This window comes from Dermacentor variabilis, chromosome 11, assembly GCF_050947875.1.
Source record: "Dermacentor variabilis isolate Ectoservices chromosome 11, ASM5094787v1, whole genome shotgun sequence".
In the NCBI taxonomy this organism is placed as follows: Eukaryota; Metazoa; Arthropoda; class Arachnida; order Ixodida; family Ixodidae; genus Dermacentor; species Dermacentor variabilis.
In genome coordinates, this window is record NC_134578.1 from 55,158,773 (window position 1) to 55,178,031 (window position 19,259).

The window sequence follows — 19,259 nt, forward strand, 5'->3', positions numbered from 1 at the left end:
AAAGCCAAGGGCAAGCCATTTTGCAATGCTGACCTCACAGGGCATCGCAACAGAAGGCGACGAAGGTGCTGCCACAGTTTTGTAAAAGTACAAAAGAACTGCACAAGCAACTTTAGCATGAATTTGTGTTCTTCGTGCAGCACATGATCTTGTGCTGTGATAACGTGCGGCGATTATGACCGGCTGTAATCTTGCGTCTGTTGCTCGCTGTCTCCCCTCCTCTCTCTACTGTGTCACTTTCCCCACTATCCCCTTTTCCAAGAGTAGGGTAGCAAACCGGACTTTCAGTTCTGGTTAACCTTCCTGCATTTCTCCTTTCTTTTCATTTCTCTCTCCAAAGTGGTTCGTGTAATGTTATCACAGTGCGCGGCATTACCATTATATTTGTTACAGTCGACTCCCGTTAATTCGACCCGTGCGGGACCTTAAGTTTGGTTAGAATATCCCATAGGCCGAATTAAAGAATGGCGGCAACATGCAAGAAGAAAAATACGTCTTTTTTTCTTGAATTAGACGCAAATTTGCTCCTTCCTTTGGGCGTATCGCTGCCACACAACGATAATCGTCATCTGTCTTGCTTGCGTTTCCTTTCTTGAAAACGCCGCGCCCACTACTTTCGTGTCGGGAATGCTATGTCATGTTGATAACGCGCATGCCGTTCGTTACTGGGAAATACCGGGCTCGCCGCGTTAAAGAAAGGAAATGCGACAAGACAGATGACGATTATCGTTGTGTGGCAAAAGGATGTAATTTTGCTTAAGAGTGCAGGAATAAACCACGGAGTGTACAGTAGGGCTAGCTTAGGCATTGACAAGAAAGCGTCGCCAGGACACGGTGAGCCAAAGAAATATTCAATAACTTTTGCATATATGGCTTTATCTTTTCAGCCTACATAGTAATAAAGCGATGCAATTATGTGTAGAAATCAAATGTGTTTTTGACTATATTATTTTTTGCTGTCCGATATCTTTATTTAGTCGCTGCATTCGTTGCTCAAAAGCGGCGCTTTCGCTCTTATCGCGTCGGACGATATTGGGTTCGTCTGCTTCTGCCACTTTCTAAGCACGTGCATGTTTTTTCGTGTGCTCTGCAGTTAAAAACTTTATGTCTGTGCCCGCGAATGTTCCGGCAATGTCGAAAAAAACTGAGGAAAGGACAGAAGGCGTTCTGCTCGGCTGTGCGGTGTGGCAACTCGGGGAGCAACACAAGGATGAAATTTTTCTGTTTCCCAGCGGACGAAAGGTGAGAACACTTCCTTCTGCAGTCGTTATGAAGAAACAAGCGCAGTCCTTATAAAAACAGCTACAGGACGAAACGAAAGTTATTCTGTGGTTGCTCTCTAGTGAATACCTTTCTCGTTAGGAGCGGGTCATCTTTCTGCGGTGTTCTAAGAAACTGAAGCTACTTGTTGACAGTTGCTCATGAGCCGATTGATGCTAGCCGACGCGCACACGGAAACTTCGCTTCGGTTTATGTTAGCGGTTACTCTTCATTTTTTACTCGACTAAAAAACTTACAATTTATACTTTTGAAGGTATTTAAACGCTTGCTGCTCGAACTAGCTACGCTGGCGAGTATTCCAGTTACCCGGTTTTTCTTTTTGTGACATTACCACCTTTAAATGTTAATGAACACTGCAGAACCTAAAAAAAAAACAATTATGTATCAGTCACCGTTTGCGTTTTGAATTACAAAAAGCTCGAGTTACATGCAAGACTACCGAGGTGCGCTTCACTCTTCAACCTGTGCCTCGAAGGGCAGATTATTTTTCGTCACTTCTTACCCATGGTGGTTTCTTGGTGGCTGGGGTGTCGGGCCGCTATAAGCACGAGGTCGCGGGATCGAATCTCGGCCACGGTGGCCGCATTTCGTTGGGGGCGAACTGCGAATACAGCCGTGCACCTAAATTTATGTGCACGTTAAAGAACCCCAAATGGTCCCAATTTCCCGAATCCCCGCTCTACGGCGGGCCTCATAAGGAGGTATTGGTTTCGGTACGTAAAACCTTATAGTTTAATTGAAATATTTTCGTCGCTTCTTCCCACTTTCAACTTTAGTTTTTCATTTAGGTATCCTTTAATCATCACCGCGCGATATTTCGCCCAGTTGTCAGATGTGACATGTAATGAAATCACGCCAAATGGGATGTCCTGGCCGGGCTAACAAGAGAGCAGATGCGCAACGCCTACCGACTGTGCCCGTGCCACTTCACATAAGTGGAAGAGCAGTCCCCGATGCATGGATGAAGGTAAGCAAAACAAGTTATTAGTGGTTGTCAATCTCTGCTTCTGCAGTTCATTATTTTCGTGCAGGAACCGCTTGACAGAGAACGGCGCGAGTGCAATGAACCCGGCGAGCGCTGCCTTTTCGACGTCGTCTCTTTGGACGCCGGTTGCCATGTGACGTGACGCAGCAAAATTTGCTCCGCGTGCGCCAAGAAACCGCGCTCTTGTCAGTTTCTCTTTATCGCTTGCTCATCATCGGTGCGCGATGTTCCGCATTACTGGCTAAACTAAAGAGCGGAACAGTTTCTCCCTGACGATGAGCGAATTCCCGCTCGTAAAACGTCGGCCCGCGCTTGGCGCTACAGCATGCGACACGGCGAAGCCAGTCCTTGGCGCGCGCTGCCGTGTTATCCCTAGGTTTCGTTGTCGCATTGTAGCAGAAATTCTTCCGAAGCGAACATTCTAATGCTCAGTTGCCCAGCAGCTTTAAACAATTGGAGGTTTTCCTCTTATGGGCATTTTGCAGAAAAATGAAGCCCAAGTAAATAAAACGCCCGACTATACCTGATTCTTGGCAATGTGAATAAAGAAATTCCATCGATCAAGAAAACTAGAAAAGAAAAACTGACGCCTAGTATTCTCCGCCGGCTATTCATAAACGGGCAATGCTTAACGCGTTACATCAACAAATATATGATTGTGAAGCACGCCATAGTGGAGGACTCCAGAATAATTCTGACCACCTGGGGTTCTTTAACGTGCACCCAATGCAGGCACACAGGCGTTTTCGGCATTTCACCCCTGTAGAACAACGCTATTGATACTATCGGTCAATCTATACATGCCGAATGATGCGAAAACAAAAGCGTAGAAACGCACTCCTACAAAATACGAAACCTGATGACAATTGAGAGCACAAAGCCGACTTCGAGCTTTTCAATTCATACTTATTAGAAACATTAGGTTGGAAAGTCTGTGCTTCAGGAAAAGTGCGACGACAACGTTTGTCTTTGCACGCGGTTGTCATAAAGGTGAAAGGTGTATTCGCGCTAAAGTTATAAAGATGGCCACAGCGGCTATGCGGGATGTGGACAGAGAGAAGTTGGCGAAAAGTAATCGCCAATGACGCTCCATACAGTTGTGTATGGTGGTATTCTGAAACGAAGCTCTAAGATGCTCCTGCACCGTGCATGAATCCGAGGTGGTCAAAATTAATCCACAGTCCCCCACTACGGCGTGCCTCATAATCAGGTGGTGGTTTTCGCGCGTCCAACACCAGAACTTAATTTCTGAATTCCTATCACAATAACAAAGACCGGAGCGTGCCTTCACATCATCATTGTACATAACCATTGTGTACACTGTATATATTCAGCAACATCTTATATAATATGACAATTAGTTTACGCGTGCCTGTGTGTTTCTGCGAGTCTATGTTAGTGAGTGCGGACTCGGACGCTTCCTTGAAAACGTTCCGCGTACACAATGCTTTGTGCTTTGTATATGTTATCGTCCTGGTGGAGTTGTGTCGTCATTGTGACTCACTGTTCGTATCGTCTTTTGTTGAAATAAACTTTTTTCGAAATACAGTTATACCGTGTGCATTGTCGGAAGAAAGAAAATTACGGAGAATCAGCCTTTGTTGATAATCCAAGAATGTGTTTGGCATGCTTTGAAAGGTGTTTATATGTGGCTCTGTGTAGCTCTATATGTTAGGCATGGCGCTCCCCTTACCTTAGCCTGCCTTACCCGTACGTGGGAGCCAAGAGATACGCCGAGCGCGACTTCCTCAAGGACCAGTTCGGAACCCCGTGCGGCGTCTACAAACGTAGGCGCGGCGTCTCAACAACAGCGTCTCAAAACGCTAGCTGTCACGAGGAGAGAATGCGAGAACGTTCCACTAGCACCGTACCACCGTGCAATACCACCGGTACCACCACAAGGTGGTCCTGTACCGCCGTTCGATTTTCACCGCGCTGGTAGACAACACTACCTTGAGGACCGGCTGGCGACACTCGCAAGAGATCGCGGTGATGGTTCCCCCAAAAATGCTAAACACATTGAAAAGGCCGCGGACTTGCCTGACTTTACCGAATCGCAGCATAATTTTCAGCAATGCTATTTCTTTCGAGGAGTTGCCGCCCCCCCCCCACCCTTCGATGAGTTCGGGGGGGGGGGGTGCGAAATGGCAGGCGAAATGAAAAAACGCCCGCGTACCACGCATCGGGTGCACGCTTAAGAACCCCGCGGGTGGTCGAAACTAATCCCCAGTCCACCACTACGGCGTGCCTCATAATGAGATCGTAGTTTTGGCAAGTGAAAAAAAAAACCCGAATTTATTTTTTCTCAGTTCCTATCACAATAACAAAGACCATAGCGTGCCTTGAGCGAACAGCGTTGAGCTATACAGTGAAGTTAAGACATTTCAGTAATAGTTGACTACTGGTACAATTGGTGCAGCATGTTGTCTTGCTAAACGAAAAAAAAAGAAAACTGCACACGCACCATTCTCATTTTAGCAGCGGTATTTCGTTATAGCGCCTTTGTTAGCTTATCCAGCGTCTTCTCGCGGTGCGAGTAGACTTTTCCAGAACTGTAGAATCATACTTGGCTAACACACCTCAAATTATTCCTTCTCTTCGGCGTCCCTTGTTCATATAATATAAACTTCCCGTTGTTTGATGTCAGCGCGTATGATCAGCGACTGCGGTTTTGTAATCGCGATGCAACTACTGAAACCCTGTCGCACCACTTGGGTTGGCCCCTTTGATCATAAGAAGTTCAGGTACGCTGCGACCTACCATCGCCATTCACAAAGCGTACGATTTTAGCGCTCTGTGGAGTCTGATTGGTAGCAGTGTGAATATCAACAGCAGCATGTCAGCTTTCGTGTGCACTAATGTACGTAGGCTTCGTTCTGATGTCGTCTGCCGGTATTTTGTACAGAAAGGCTTAAAGATAACTAAGCATTCATCACATGGAGCGTATACTGTTTAACGCTGGAGCATGTACTGATGAATGTACAGGCTACATCTGTATAGACATGTGAATCAAATCGAATAAGAATATCAGAGAAAAACAACGTCGCGATATCGAACTGAATATTTTTCTCATTTCTCAACAACGTTAAGTACAAATTTTGCGTGGGGTTCGATTTGTAAACGTAAAAGAGCTTATTTATTTGCAATAGCGCACGTCCGCGTCTAATCAGAAAGAAAAGGTGTTTCAAATACGTGGTGATAATGACAGTAATGTAACAAAAAAGCAGATTACCAGCAAGGAGAAAGCGCAGATGAACGTAGAGTGTTGCCTTGGTGGAAAAAGAAGACGTACGATACTAATACACCGAGCAAACATTACAAAGGGCTGAAAGCGTGATGAGAGCGGTCGAATTATGGGTAATGTATATGTATAGGCTGCATGAAAGTGGGGCATTTCGAATTACGTGACTCCGAATCACTGAGCAGTAGCCGCATGTCCCGCGCATCCGCTAAGCATCTCTTCGCAATGACCGTGGCTCCGCAGAAGCAAGATCATTCGGAACAGTCATCGCTTGCATCGGTCTCTCTCCACCGATACCGCAATCAATTCCTTTATCGCTTATATTTCAACAGAAACAAACATTCGACAATTTCGAACGGCGCATTCTCTATTCGAATGCGAATTGAATAGCAAAAACTACTCAATTCGTATAACTGACAAACGGACTATGGCGATGACTGCGCCCTACGGCCACGGCCTTGAGTATACAAATATAAGGGTGCACGAATGCGAATTGAATATCAAAGACTACTCAATTCGTATAACTGACAAACGGGCTATGGCGATGACTGCGCCCTACGGCCACGGCCTTGAGTATACAAATATAAGGGTGCACGAATGCGAATTGAATATCAAAGACTACTCAATTCGTATAACTGACAAACGGGCTATGGCGATGACTGCGCCCTACGGCCACGGCCTTGAGTATACAAATATAAGGATGCGCGAATGCATATATAAAAATTACAATTACGAATCCAGCACGTCTTCGCTATTGCACTCGCATTCTTGTCATATGCGCGCTGGGACCCCATATTTCTACCCAAGGCAGTGACCCTAGGGACGGTTGTCGCCCTATGGCTCATTTAGTAAAGTAACGCGAGCGTTCGACGCGAAGATGAACGAAGATCTACACTACCTTATTCCGCAGCTCAGATTTGCCGCTTCCGGGCAAAAGGCAAACGAAGCCAAGGAAACATGCTTCGTCTATGTTCACTTGTACGTCGCGTTCGCTCAATGCCGCGAGCATTCCATCTGACGTGCGGACGGCCCGAACTGCGAATAATACCAAGTACTGGATTCAGCAACACGTGTTTTGAGACTGCGTTGAGTATGTATACATGCCACAACAGAAGGCGCTTGCTCTTAAACCTGCAGGCATCGGAAAGCAAGCACTACTAGAAGGGCGCTATTTCTGCCGCATCATGGGACCGAACGGCAGTGCAACATAGTTTTACGACGGCCATTATGGTTGAGTGGGCTCGGCGGAATGTGCTGCGCTGGCCACGAATGTACCTCACAATCGAGAAGCAGGCGACGACGACGGAGGCACGAACGGTGACGCACCTTGTGTGTTTGCACAACTGCTATCACTGTAAAAAAATTTCCAGCTGAACCCACCTCACGACGACTGTCTACGTTAGTGCAATTAGCGTTGAAGGATTGTCGCAAACGCCACAAGGCCACTGCCCGAACGCATCGTGCATGAGCCGTGAACTGGAGTGGGGCTCCTCTTTCGCGCTCTGATGATGATATATTGGCATCCCCTCGGGAACTCTGCGGTGACTAGTAATCACCTAGCCTGCTTCACGTAATCAGGAGTACGGACATGCTCCGCCATCTGGCGACGCGCCCGCAAAGTTGCCCTCCTTTTGCGTGGCCTCCGAGATTTCACCGGTTGCGCGCCGGCCCGTGCAAACGATGATGATTAATCCATTCGTTGACTGCTAGCATTGGAGTTGCAGCACTGAGGCATCGCGGCGGCTGTGCCCGGTGAATCCTCGTGACGCAAGTTGGAATCCATTTCAAAGTATACATACTGAACTAAATGGCAGCGTAAAGAGAAAGAGAGATAGGTACAAAGATTGACGCGAAGTGGGTAACGCAGGCTAAGAATGTTTATCGCATTAAAAGCACAGTACTGCATGCGCATATTTCTCATACGATGATAGGTTACGCCGATGGTGAAGAATCGTCGGTTCGGACAGAGATTGGTCGTCCAGGAGGCCGAAGCAAATAGACGTGTGGGTCCGTCAACAGAGCAATTATCATACCGACACGAAACTGAATTGCAAAAATAAAATGTGCTTCCTTTTGAGGAGTGTCGCTGATGTTATGTCACCACTCGTTACGACAAAAACGTCTTAATGATTCATTTATTGTACTTCATAAGCTGCTACAGTGTTTACTTGAGCACAGATGTGTTCATATTTCCAATATACGCATCTCGTTCGAACCTTCATTATTCTGAAGAATGGAGCAGATGGAAATAAACGACCATTACGAGTTATAGCACCGGGGCAGCGAAAATGGTTGATGAGAAAGGAAGCTTGACAGCAAGATTTGTCGGTGGGGTCGTGAAATAAGGCGTTGTAAATATAAAAAATTTTGGTCATAACAAAAAGCCCAAACTTTTATGCATATAGCTCCCTCCAGTTTTTTTAAATTTTTTTAGTATATATATTCTTTAACGTTGATATTCGATCATGCTTTGAGAAATACGTGTTCTTTGTGAAAGTTCGGCTATTTCAGAGTCCAGAAATTGTCGTGCGTTCAAGCGAGGCGGATAGCGAGCCGGTCTCGGGATACGACCTTTATTTTTTTTAACCGGAATGGCTCGTTTACACCTGACAGTATATAAGGTTTGTGGCCAGCTCCCGTATAGCAGTTGCTTTCGGCACCTCGGCAGCAGTTCGACATGAAGACCCTCGTGAGTAACTGCTCCAAAGTCGTGTTTTCTTTCGATGCACGCGTACCATCAGTGATCAAGGGGAATACTGGAGGTTCTTTCCGAAGGAGTAAATGCGCATCGTCTGCTTTACTCCCCTTTTGAGAGTTGGTTATAGTCCTACAAAGTGCCTTTTTCTTTCTGCTTGCGCCCAAGCGGAATAAACGTGCTTCACGGAGTGAGCGCGAATTCTTAAATAGAGTTAATTGTAGTTGTTGTATAGTTGCTTCCGCAAAAGGAGTTTACGAGACTCTCTTCCAGGCGTCAGCCGCACCCTACAATGTCACGGTGTGGTCAGTATGGCTTTCCATTTCTCTGTCAACCAATTTATCCTTTTTTTCTCTCTTTCTCATAGAATGTGCGCGCTAGACATGCGGGGCACTTTCCCATGTAATATGAAACGTGGACTTAAGCGGAACGATTTCGCGATTTTCCTCGAAATAAGTAATCACAGCCTGCTCATATTCATGGTTTACATTTCACTTGTGCACTCCAATGTGCTGTATTCATGATAATTGTCATCGAGTTACGCTGGCCGCCAAGCGCATTGACAACCAAATCATCTTCGGTGCCCCTCCCATCTCCATCTAACAACACGCATGCCGGGAACTTTTCACAAATGCTACATTTCTTGAGGGCGCGTAACGCATGAACCAACTGGCGTTATCAAATTACAGCTGTGCACTCTCGTTGTCCTTGCTGTCCTGGCCACTGTCAGCGCTGGTTACTATGGCGGATATGGTCATGGCTACGGCCACGGAGGCTACAGCCACGCCATCACTCACCATTACGACAACCAGAGGGCGCACTACGGCTACGGAGGATACGGACACGGCTATGGAGGATACGGCGGCTACGGCCGGGGCTACGGGGGATACGGCGGCTATGGTTACGGTCATGGCTTCTACGGCTAGGCTGTTTCACCAAGGACACACGAGTGAAGCATGAATGATGTGTGTGCGCAGAATAAACATCTTGTCTTTTCAATGTCCACGTGTACCTAAGGTGTATTTTTCAAGAGCTCGTGTAGTTTCACGAAGTCAGGTCCGACAGCAAAATTGTTGCTGTATGGCACTTTACTTTCTTTAAAATTTAAATAAGCTGTGTCACTGTGAAGCCCATGCTGGCAAAGCCTAATTAATAGGCGGGGAACAAATGGTACGAGAGCACTTCGTGCTTTTCTGTCAAATTACAACCGTATCTTGAAAATACCACTGGTAGAATTGTCCTGCTGCTTCGTTTGGTCCTTAGTATCCCGTAAATAAATTTGCATTTTAGGCAATTTTCGAGATCACTTACGCGGCGAACACTTCGACTACAACTTAATATTGCCTCTTCAAAATATTTTCAAATTATTAGGAAAGCATCGTTCTTTTTTTCGTTGGCAGGACACCCCCGCCTTGTTTTCGTGCGGAAGCGATTTCATTGCATAGCGTACTTTTGCTGTGATTCCTGAAATCCAAGACAGGTTATATGTGGACGTGAGTGGAAAAGTGAGACGTAAAAGATCAGAGGCATCAAAATTACCTAAAATAGTAGATACCTTGTAGCGCATTATTTACTAGATACCCCAACGTAGTTCATATGTGCAGCAGGCCAGTCTTCGTAGTTACATATTCAGTGAGCAAATGAAGTAATCGTCATATAGATAACGCCTACGGCTCTGTCCACTTGTAAAAAAAGAAAGAACCCACAGAAAGTTCGTATATACAGAAGAAACAAAACTACGCTAAAGAAGGGCTTTCATTTCGCAATTCCAAGATTGCCTAATGAAACGAAATAAATTGATCTAACCTAAGTAAACGTTGACACAGTCGCTAAACTACTCTCAATTTATTATTCAACTGATGGTAGGGTGGTCTAAATAGTTATAGGCACAAGAAATTGAGGACTAATAATTATTAGGTAATAATAAGGTTAATAATAATAATAATAATAATAATAACAGTTATTGTCTTGAAGACATATATACATTTGACATGAAAGGGAAAGCGAGGAGCAGGCTGGCAACCGGACGGGTCCCCAACGCCCGCCTACTCTTCAAAAAGAAGACAAACATCGATAGGAAGCAGGGGAGGCAAGAGGAAAGAAAGAGGAAGATGACAAATCTGAAATAATGAAGTAGAACACACAGTACAAGTCACACACAGTAGGGCCAGTCACTGCAGGTCACGCTCCTGAAGAATCTCAAGATAGAAGAAAAATTTGGAGGGCGCTTAAGCTTCGCTTTGAAGAGTCGAACGCGATAAATTTTAAAGATCCCTGGTTGCTTGCCACGCTTCACGGCAACCGCAGCTTTCTTGCGGATGCGTGTCGCCGAGCGCGATGGTGTTGTTGCAAGGAATCGAGCGGGCGCTCGTAAAAGGGGTCTTCGTTTGAGTTTCCGTGTAACAGAATGATTGTTTCTGGCACATTAAAATTAAAATCCGACGCTGTCACGTCTGTAGATTGTGTTTATGTCATATTCTACGATTTTTCTGACGTATTTTACTTCGAGGAACTCAATTAGTTCAGTAACGCATCCGCGGCATGCGAAGGGCCTGCGTGGTTTGGTACGGAGTGATTTTTCGCCAAGCGACGAGCGACGCCGGAGTGCGACACATTTTGCGTCAAGGGGCCCTTAACGCTATGGCGTTAATGGTGTCGGAGTTACAAACGTGAACCTACGCCAGCTAGTTCTAGAAAACTAAGTAGCGCGCGATGAGTCTGACGTGTCGAGACAACCACTATGCAAGAAAGCGTTTAGCACAGTTAGGGAAATGGTTATTTGCGGAACTATAATCCACTGTGGTGTTACGGGTGCCGCTACCCTTTCTACACTGCCCAACCAACGCCGCGTGCACCTAGCTTTGGGACTTCAGGCTACCAGGCCCGAAATTTCCATTGGCAAGCCCTGCGTGGCGAAAGCGCTGAGGACAAAATCACCGCGGCTTGCTTGGGAGCATCCCCCTTAGATTTCACGGCAGTGGGGTCAGGTAGCATGACGTCATCGATAAGACGCGGCACAGGCCTTCTGGTATCTAGGAGGCCTTGGCCTTACCCGTACACGGCAGCTGGCTGGTACTTCGAGCACCACTTCCTCAAGGGCCAGTTCGGAATCCCGTGCAGCGTCCGCGAGCGCAGGAATAACAGCATCTGGAACTACAGCGTCGCAATGTCAGCGCCCCAAAACGGTACCTGTCACAAGGGGAGGATGCGAGGACGCTCTCTTTGCAGCCGGGTCACCGTGTGGTACCGCCCAGTACCACCGCTACCACTTATGGCACCGCACGGTGGAGCTGTGCCACTGTGCGATTTGTACCGCGGTGCTAGATATGCAGTGTCTTCCTAATCGCCCCATGAAAAGGGTTAGACAGTCACGAGAAGTCGCGGTTGCTTCCCAAAGAATGCTAAACGCATGACGTAACAGAGCTCTCAGCACGAAATTCTAACCAGCAAATTAAATATGAAATCACTGCCTCTAAGCCGCTCCCACAAACAGCGACCACAGTTTTTTCGTGGTTTGTGTAACGTCCAAAGGTGCGGGACCTGACTGTGTTGACTCAGTCTGCTTGGAAACTTTCCGAAGCCATGTGAGCTGCGGCCAACCTGGCCACAGCTGTGGGAGTGTCCCAGCAGAAGCAAGCTCTGGATTCTACCCCGTATTTTCTTTTTCACCCGCGTAATAAAAACAGTACAATCAAGAGAACGCCAGCAAAAAACGTGTCAGACTGGTCGCCAAGACACGTGCGGAAAACAAAAGTGCGCATGAACACCGAGACATAATTCTGGCTCCTTAGACCGCGTTCGACGACTGCAGCGCACTAAAGCATGACATCTATGATTAGCTTGCGTTATTTTGAGAAAGCTGTCGCCGGTTCTGCGACTTCATTTTATCACCCGTTAGTGTTGCCAGACTGCCGTACGGTTTAACTATGACAATAAAAAAATTCAGACTGAAATACTGTGCCAGCCTGACTGAGCTTAAATTATGTGAGCTCGCTTTAGGACACTTACGGTCTAACACGTAATAGACAATGCGGACTCCAGAATTTGATGGCCTGATCTTTTCGACATTTTGAAGTGAACGAGAAGAATACGGGGGTTCTAAAAGCTCGATTTTTTGTTAGTGATGACTGTATATGAAGAAGACTGAAAATGAAGCTAACGAAAGCCTAGGGGAAAATGAATTCGCTTGTTTAATACAAGAAGGCACATATTTCGTTAAAGATCTAAGAAAAAGAAGTTTTGTGCGGTCCGCGGCTTTCTTCTTGCTCAAATGTCACAGAAATGTCGAATCCCATTGTCCGGACTGTCCATTGTAACACTTGGCACTATTACTGAGTGGAGTAGCCCGGGGGTGGCATACGGGGCATGCGCCTCCCCCCCCCCCCCTTCACCGCCTCGAAACGTCTGTGTTTATATGGGGCCTAGCCTGCCCCCTCCCTTCTCCTCACCTTCTCCGCCCTGGCCAAGTTGGTGCCCCTCCGTCCCCCTTTGAAAAAAAATTTTCTGGCCATGCCACTGCTGTTACTTGCCTGGCATGTCAAGACAAAACATTTAATTTGCCTTCGTCGGCACCTTTCGACGACTGGAATGTTTAATATATGGAGACTATGTCACTTCCACTTTCTGCAATACGGAATAGTATGGCCTTCGTGATTAGTTTTCGTTAACTCCTCAGGCGTGCATCCGAGGTTCGTAGACGAAAGCAACTTCGCATTTCTTCCCCACAGACCACGCAAGTAATTGTGCCAAATATTACATTGAATGAAACGGACCATCAATGGAAAATGTACGGGCTTCTCAGTGTACATATGTTTTCTGAAAGTAACTGAAATGCCGAAAATATGTCCAAGGGGCAAAACAACTCTGCTAAGGCCCCTACATCACGTGGTGACAGCCAATTGGGCACTTCTTACCCCGGTATGATAATTAACCGAGGAGAAATTTACTTGCCCACGGCCGTCAGCAAAATTTCTCCAAAGTCACATTCCCGTTGTATATATAGCGCCGATGACCATGGGCTACAAATTAATGAATCGCGGTCTAGGAAAAATCCATTCGCGAATTCTTTTTTTTTTTCGGTCAGGAGCATTTCTGAGCGGAATGAGTAAAACTCAGGGTTTTTACGTGCCGGAACCAATGGGGACTGTGGCATAATTTTGGCCACTTGGGGTTCCTTACGGTGCCCCACTGCATAATAAACGGTTGTGTTTCCACTTTGCCACCATCGAAATGCTGCCGTCGTGGCCGGGATGTGAACCAGCGACCTCGCGCGTGAAGCGTGACGCCTATAGCCGTTAAGCCACCACGGAGTGTACTTAAAAGTGGAACACTTTGTCTGAAGAAGAGGTGTTCTGTACAAATGAAGACATGCTTGTTTTAAATACTCTAACTCCCCCCCCCCCCCCCCCCTGCTATAACGCCTTCGGGCAGAGCGCGGTGATTCCTGAATAAAGAAAGAAAGAAAGAAAGGAAGAAAGGAAGAAAGAAGGAAAGAAAAAGAAAGAAAGAAAGAAAGAAAGAAAGAAAGAAATGTGCGTTTCACAAGCTCTCGCCACTGTTGCAGTGCATGCCTGAAGCTCCTTTAGAGCTTTTCCCCCGTGAACGATCTGCCGCTTGTAACGAAGTTGGCTTCTTGTCCCAGTGAATTTGTCATAGCAGTAATTTGCTGTAGCTGGTGGATTGAGAAATAAGTCGCGCTTTTAAATAAGGAAACAAGGAGACCACTGAATTAAGTTTTCACCCGAAGCACTGAATCGCAGTAGGAGTCTGCTAAAAAATGCAGCAGCACAAAGTGATCGCAATACTGAACACTCATGCAGAGAAATGAGATACGTGTCGATTTTCAGTCTCATTATACGCTGGCTGGGTAGTATGCATGCACTGAGCCGGTACCATGCCAAATGCAGCAGCAGAGGACATCATGAATACGCAAGTTGATGTGCATGGCAGCTCATACTGACATGCATTAGGCCGACTGCGAAAGTAACTACGCTGAAATACCCACGTTCGAAGTTCGTGAGCTACATTAAGAGCCTGTAATAGCTGACCTATGAGAGACGCCGTTGTGACAGTCACAAACCTAAATATTTGATTTGCACCGAAATTGCCGTTGTGGCCTGAAAACATGGCATGCACCTATGAGCGGATTGATGGCACATAGCGAGATAGTAAGTACACCATGAGAATAAAGAAACAAACAAAAACAAGACGTTATTTTAGTACAATGGTATCTCGCATGTACGAAAAAACAAGCGCACCTCGATCGACGTGCCTATACTCAGGAAATTTTTCAAGACACATGAATGACGATATTAACAGTGCAAATAACCTACGAGTGTAGAGAAAGCGACAGTCGTTCCTGAGTTGCCCAAACCAGCTGTTTGCATGCGGATAAAGTTCTAGAATGGCTAGGGGACTATAGCGGTCCCGTAGATGGCACTGCACTGTTATGCACCAAACGCATTTAGATTATAGGTCGAAATATCAGTACATCGGTCTCCTTTCTTCTTATTTTTCTTTTTTTAAGAAAGTGGTCGCCACGGTCGAAAATTGAACCCATGGAAATAGCACAACGTTTGGTGAGCCATCACGGATGGAATTTAGGTCCACAGATTAATATATAGCAATTAAAGCGGGCTTCTTTATTTACACCTTCTTATCACGCGAACAACCGCGGGATTGACTGCCCCGCCCGTGGCAGTATTGTCCTATAATGTCCCACCGATAATTTCCAGAGGGAATGAGATATCGTGTTGTCTCGCGTTAAGCCTCGCGTCATCTATTTCAGCATTTCCGTTACGTTGGAAACGCAATTGTTACGTTTGGAAACGTAACAACGAATGAAGCTTTCTTTGCCTCTCACCGGATGGACCCGAGGCCCGAGTTCACGAAGGATTTCGTTCGTAAGTACTATTTGCCATTAGCCATTCACCGTCATTAACCATTATATGTGCAACATCACGATTTGGCCTTGACTGTTACAAACTGTTCAATAGCGTGAGTGTTCTCTTTTATTTTTGGGAATGCAGTCGCAGATGATTTCATCGATGTATTCCTTGCGCCTCATACAATAACACTGAATGGCTCTGGTTGTATAAATATTAAGTCGATGTGCCTCGCTATTTACATGCCACCGATGGAGCACTGTTCTGTGTACACGTCGTGTTGAACCGTGGTTTCTAAAAGCTTGTGCTTCGTAGACGGAAGGCGCCAACGACGCTCAGTTACCACTCTTCGTAAGACATTTTGAATAATTTTATTAGGAGCTTAGTTATCTTTTTATTATCCGAAGTATTTTTTATTCTCATCAGGCCATAAGTGTGTTTAAAACGCAGAGCGCCCTCACGCATAGTAGGTACATGACAGCCATGTCAACTAGGTCAGACTTATGAATGCAGCTATGTCGTATGATATAACGACGAAACGCTTTTAATTAGAGCCGGGTACAGAGTTACGGAATATGCGATGTCAAATCCAATGAAATGAGCATGCAATGTTTCTCGCGGTTGGCACTCTAAGCAGAGAAGCTCCAAGCGTGCCGCGAACACTCTCCTTAAACATTAATTATGCATTTTTACACGAAAATCGCGGTTACACGGTTAGGAAATCTTGCTTAGTGCTTCCCTTGTTAATCCCCCCTTTACACGGGCACCATCCTAAGCGTTCTTCATGAAATACAGGCGTCAGAGCGATAGCTCTGTATCCTACTTCAGGACTTGTCATTTTTGATGATAAGCGGGGTCTGATTTCTTGCGAATTTATAATATACATTTCGGACGCAATCCATTTTTTATACTCCTCCTCCCCCATTCACTCCCTCTTTACAATCCCCACTCCATAATCTGCACTTACTGTCTTTGGTTTCTTGGCTTCCGAAAAATGCGCGCATTCTTGCACCTATCGTGTTATTTTCTTGTGCTAAGCAATTTCTTACAAATCACTAACCATCATAGTAGTTCACTAACCACTAGGATAGCTTATGATGGCAGCATGTTTACGCGGAGAGGGGCTCTCGTCATCCTGACTGCCACTGCCAAAGCGAACGCTGGCTACACGGCGGTTACGGCTATGGCTGTGGACACGTAGGCTACAGCCATGTTACACCCGCCATCATGACAAGCCGTGTGACAACCAGTGTGCCATTATGGACCCTACGGCTACAGCGGATACGGACACTGCTATGGGGGATACGGCGGCAACATGGGTTACGGCCACGGCTGCGGCTTCCACGGTTGATCGCATTAATCGAAGAGTGATGTATGGATGTGTCCACATGGAGCAACTTTGTCGCACATATATCCATGAGCGTTGTCTTGTTAGCAGTCATCGACGCGCTCACGGCTTCTTCAAGACGCTTTCTGTATCTAGTCTATAACCATGACATCGTATGTTATGCCTGCACTTTAAAAATTATGGGGTTTTACGTGCCAAAACCACTTTATGATTATGAGGCACGCCGTAGTGGAGGAAATTTTGACCACCTGGGGTTCTTTAACGTGCACCTAAATCTAAGTACGCGGGTGTTTTCGCATTTCGCCCCCATCGAAATGCAGCCGTCGTGGCCGGGATTCGGTCCCGCGACCTCGTGCTCAGCAGCCCAACACCATAGCCATTGAGCAACTACGGCGGGTACCTGCACTCTCGGTGACCCACATGATGGATTACAGTTAAAGACACTATGGATATCCGGCTCACATCAGGTGCCCAGCAGTTGCTGACGCTTTCAGTGCCAGCAAGTTTCTCGTACAATAATAAATTTCATAGCCGTTTCGTAGCCGTTTTGGCACTGCCGCAAAGGCGTGCTAAGCGAACCGTTTCACCGCACACAGCACTCGGCTAACTGACGTCTTGGGAAAGTGGAACGCGCCCGGAGGCCGTCAACATGATACGTTACCTTCAAGTCGACCTCCGCTTGGAGCAGCTCGTATATAAGCGTCGTGCACACCTCTCGAGAAACAGTGATCGCAGCAACTCCGCAGCAGTTCGCAATGAAGACCGTCGTGAGTGTTTGCTGTTGTGTGCCGCATTGGATTGACGCAGTGGATTGGATTCGAAACTCTGGCACTGGATACGGCTAGTTCAGTCTTCGAAGATGTCGTTGGATATTGGCGGCACAAATGACGCCGTGACGATATCCTAAGCTATTCGAGGGTATATTCTTATGGCCTCAGCACTGTCGAAAGAGGCTGGACGCTGAGGACTAAATAACCATGAGGGCTGCTGATCCAGAGCGTGAATATTTCAACGCAGGCAGTATTTTCCTTTCCAACAGATAAAGCGCAATCAGTGCTAGTATAATAAAATGTACAGGATATATATGTTGGGGCGGGGATAGTTTGTGATAGCTGCACGTCCGGGAAGTAGGGAGAGGGGCTAAAGCCGATGCCCAAGGTACCAAGAAAATTTCTCTTTCTTTTTGCAGCTGTGCACCCTCGTCCTGCTGATTGCAGTTGCCACGGCGTACGCTGGCTACTACGGCGGCTATGGCCACGGCTACGGCCACGGAGGCTACAGCCACGCTATCACCCACCATTATGACAACCAGAGGGCACACTACGGCTACGGAGGATACGGACACGGCTATGGGGGATACGGCGGATACGGCGGTCACGGCTACGGTCACGGCTTCTACGGTTGAGCCCATTTGTAGAAGAGATCCATTGTATGAATGCAGGCGTGCACTCGTATAATAAATCACCACTTTTATACCAGGCCTATGCTTGTTTAAGCAGACATCTGCCATAGCGGATGGATCAGTTTGTCAATGTGGATAGATCAGTTGGTCATTCTAGGATAATATTGTCGTTATAGTTTTAATTCTCCGAAAACTTCTGTGCTGCTCCACATGCTATGCATCTGCACATGGTCGCGCTTCTTCTCCTGTGAATGTTCTGTCACATTTCGACTCCCTAGCTGCTAAAATCATTAAAATACAATGCATTCAATAAAATGGATAGAAGATACTTTCATTCCATTCATCGTACAGAATTTGGCTACCGCTAGCATGTACCAATGATCATGCCGCGGTATCTTTTGCGCGATAGATCGCACTATACGTATCAGGAAAGCAAAATAGTTCTCTATTACAACACTACGTATGCTGTCGGCACAAGCAATGAGTCACATACATGGAACTCTGTCCATCGAAAGGATGCATGCCACGTAAAGCACGTCGAAGGGGTAGAACTTTTTTCCTGTGGCCAGTGGTATTACACAAAACAGTTATTTAGTGATGGCTAAATCAAAATGGGATTGTGTTATATCAGAACAGGGCTTCATCTCAAAGGTATGCGCAGCTGCATCTTTTACTACGTACACTGTCATTCTTTGCACTGCTCATGAAGATTCTAAGCTACACGCTATGAAGCGAAGAAAAAAGTTATTATTTAGAAAACCGCGGAGACTGTCAATAAAAACAACATTTTTATAAATTAACAAAGTAGAAAAAGATGCAACAATAAAGTAACTTCATCTCGTTGGGTTACAAGAATTCCTTATTCAATAGACATATTGATGCAGTTGAGGCTATAAGCCTAGCAACCTGCATGGTTCTGCATGTTCTGCATGCTAACGCTAATGCTTAGTGAATATAAGTGTTTTATTTTTTTTACTCGTATATGCATGGACAGCTCACAATTTCATTTTCTCCCCAGTGTTGCGATGCGGCGTTATACTATAGTCCCCTTTTTGCGCGCATTATGAATGAGTGAATGATGGAACGAATGAATGAGCTTTAGAAAGCATGGCCAATGGCCTCACGACGGAAAGGGGAGATGGGTTGGAGAATGGAAGTGGAAGGGTAGCACTGTGGTCCTGCCAACAAAAGTCCCATCACGTATGATGGAGAACCTAAGTCATTTACCGCTAGGGCACCAGCGCTATCTTCGAGGCTTCGTTGTTTCTGGGAGCGATCAATTCTTCATCGGAGTTCACGATCAGGTCCTTTAGTACCGACCTGCGCTGCTTAGCGAAGGCGGGTAGTTCCAGAAGAGGGAAAAGCGTACGTGTCTATACGAAAACGCAGTAATGATAGGCGGAGCGAAGAGGTACTCGGCACT

The 19,259-nt window shown here is 46.3% G+C and overlaps 1 protein-coding gene across 3 annotated transcripts; it reads left to right on the forward strand.

The window, feature by feature from the left end:
* Positions 1-1,033: 1,033 nt before the first annotated feature.
* Positions 1,034-17,908, forward strand: LOC142563861 (uncharacterized). 3 transcript variants are annotated; one of them, XM_075674534.1, is made up of 3 exons: positions 1,034-1,242; positions 2,107-2,248; positions 17,624-17,908. In XM_075674534.1, the coding sequence occupies exons 2-3, from the start codon at positions 2,126-2,128 to the stop codon at positions 17,837-17,839; spliced, it is 339 nt and encodes a 112-aa protein (XP_075530649.1). In that variant the 5' UTR covers positions 1,034-1,242; positions 2,107-2,125; the 3' UTR covers positions 17,840-17,908. The 3 variants fall into 3 exon arrangements, with proteins under 3 accessions (XP_075530649.1, XP_075530650.1, XP_075530648.1); XM_075674535.1 differs by having other exon boundaries at positions 2,114-2,248; XM_075674533.1 differs by lacking the exon at positions 2,107-2,248.
* Positions 17,909-19,259: the final 1,351 nt, after the last annotated feature.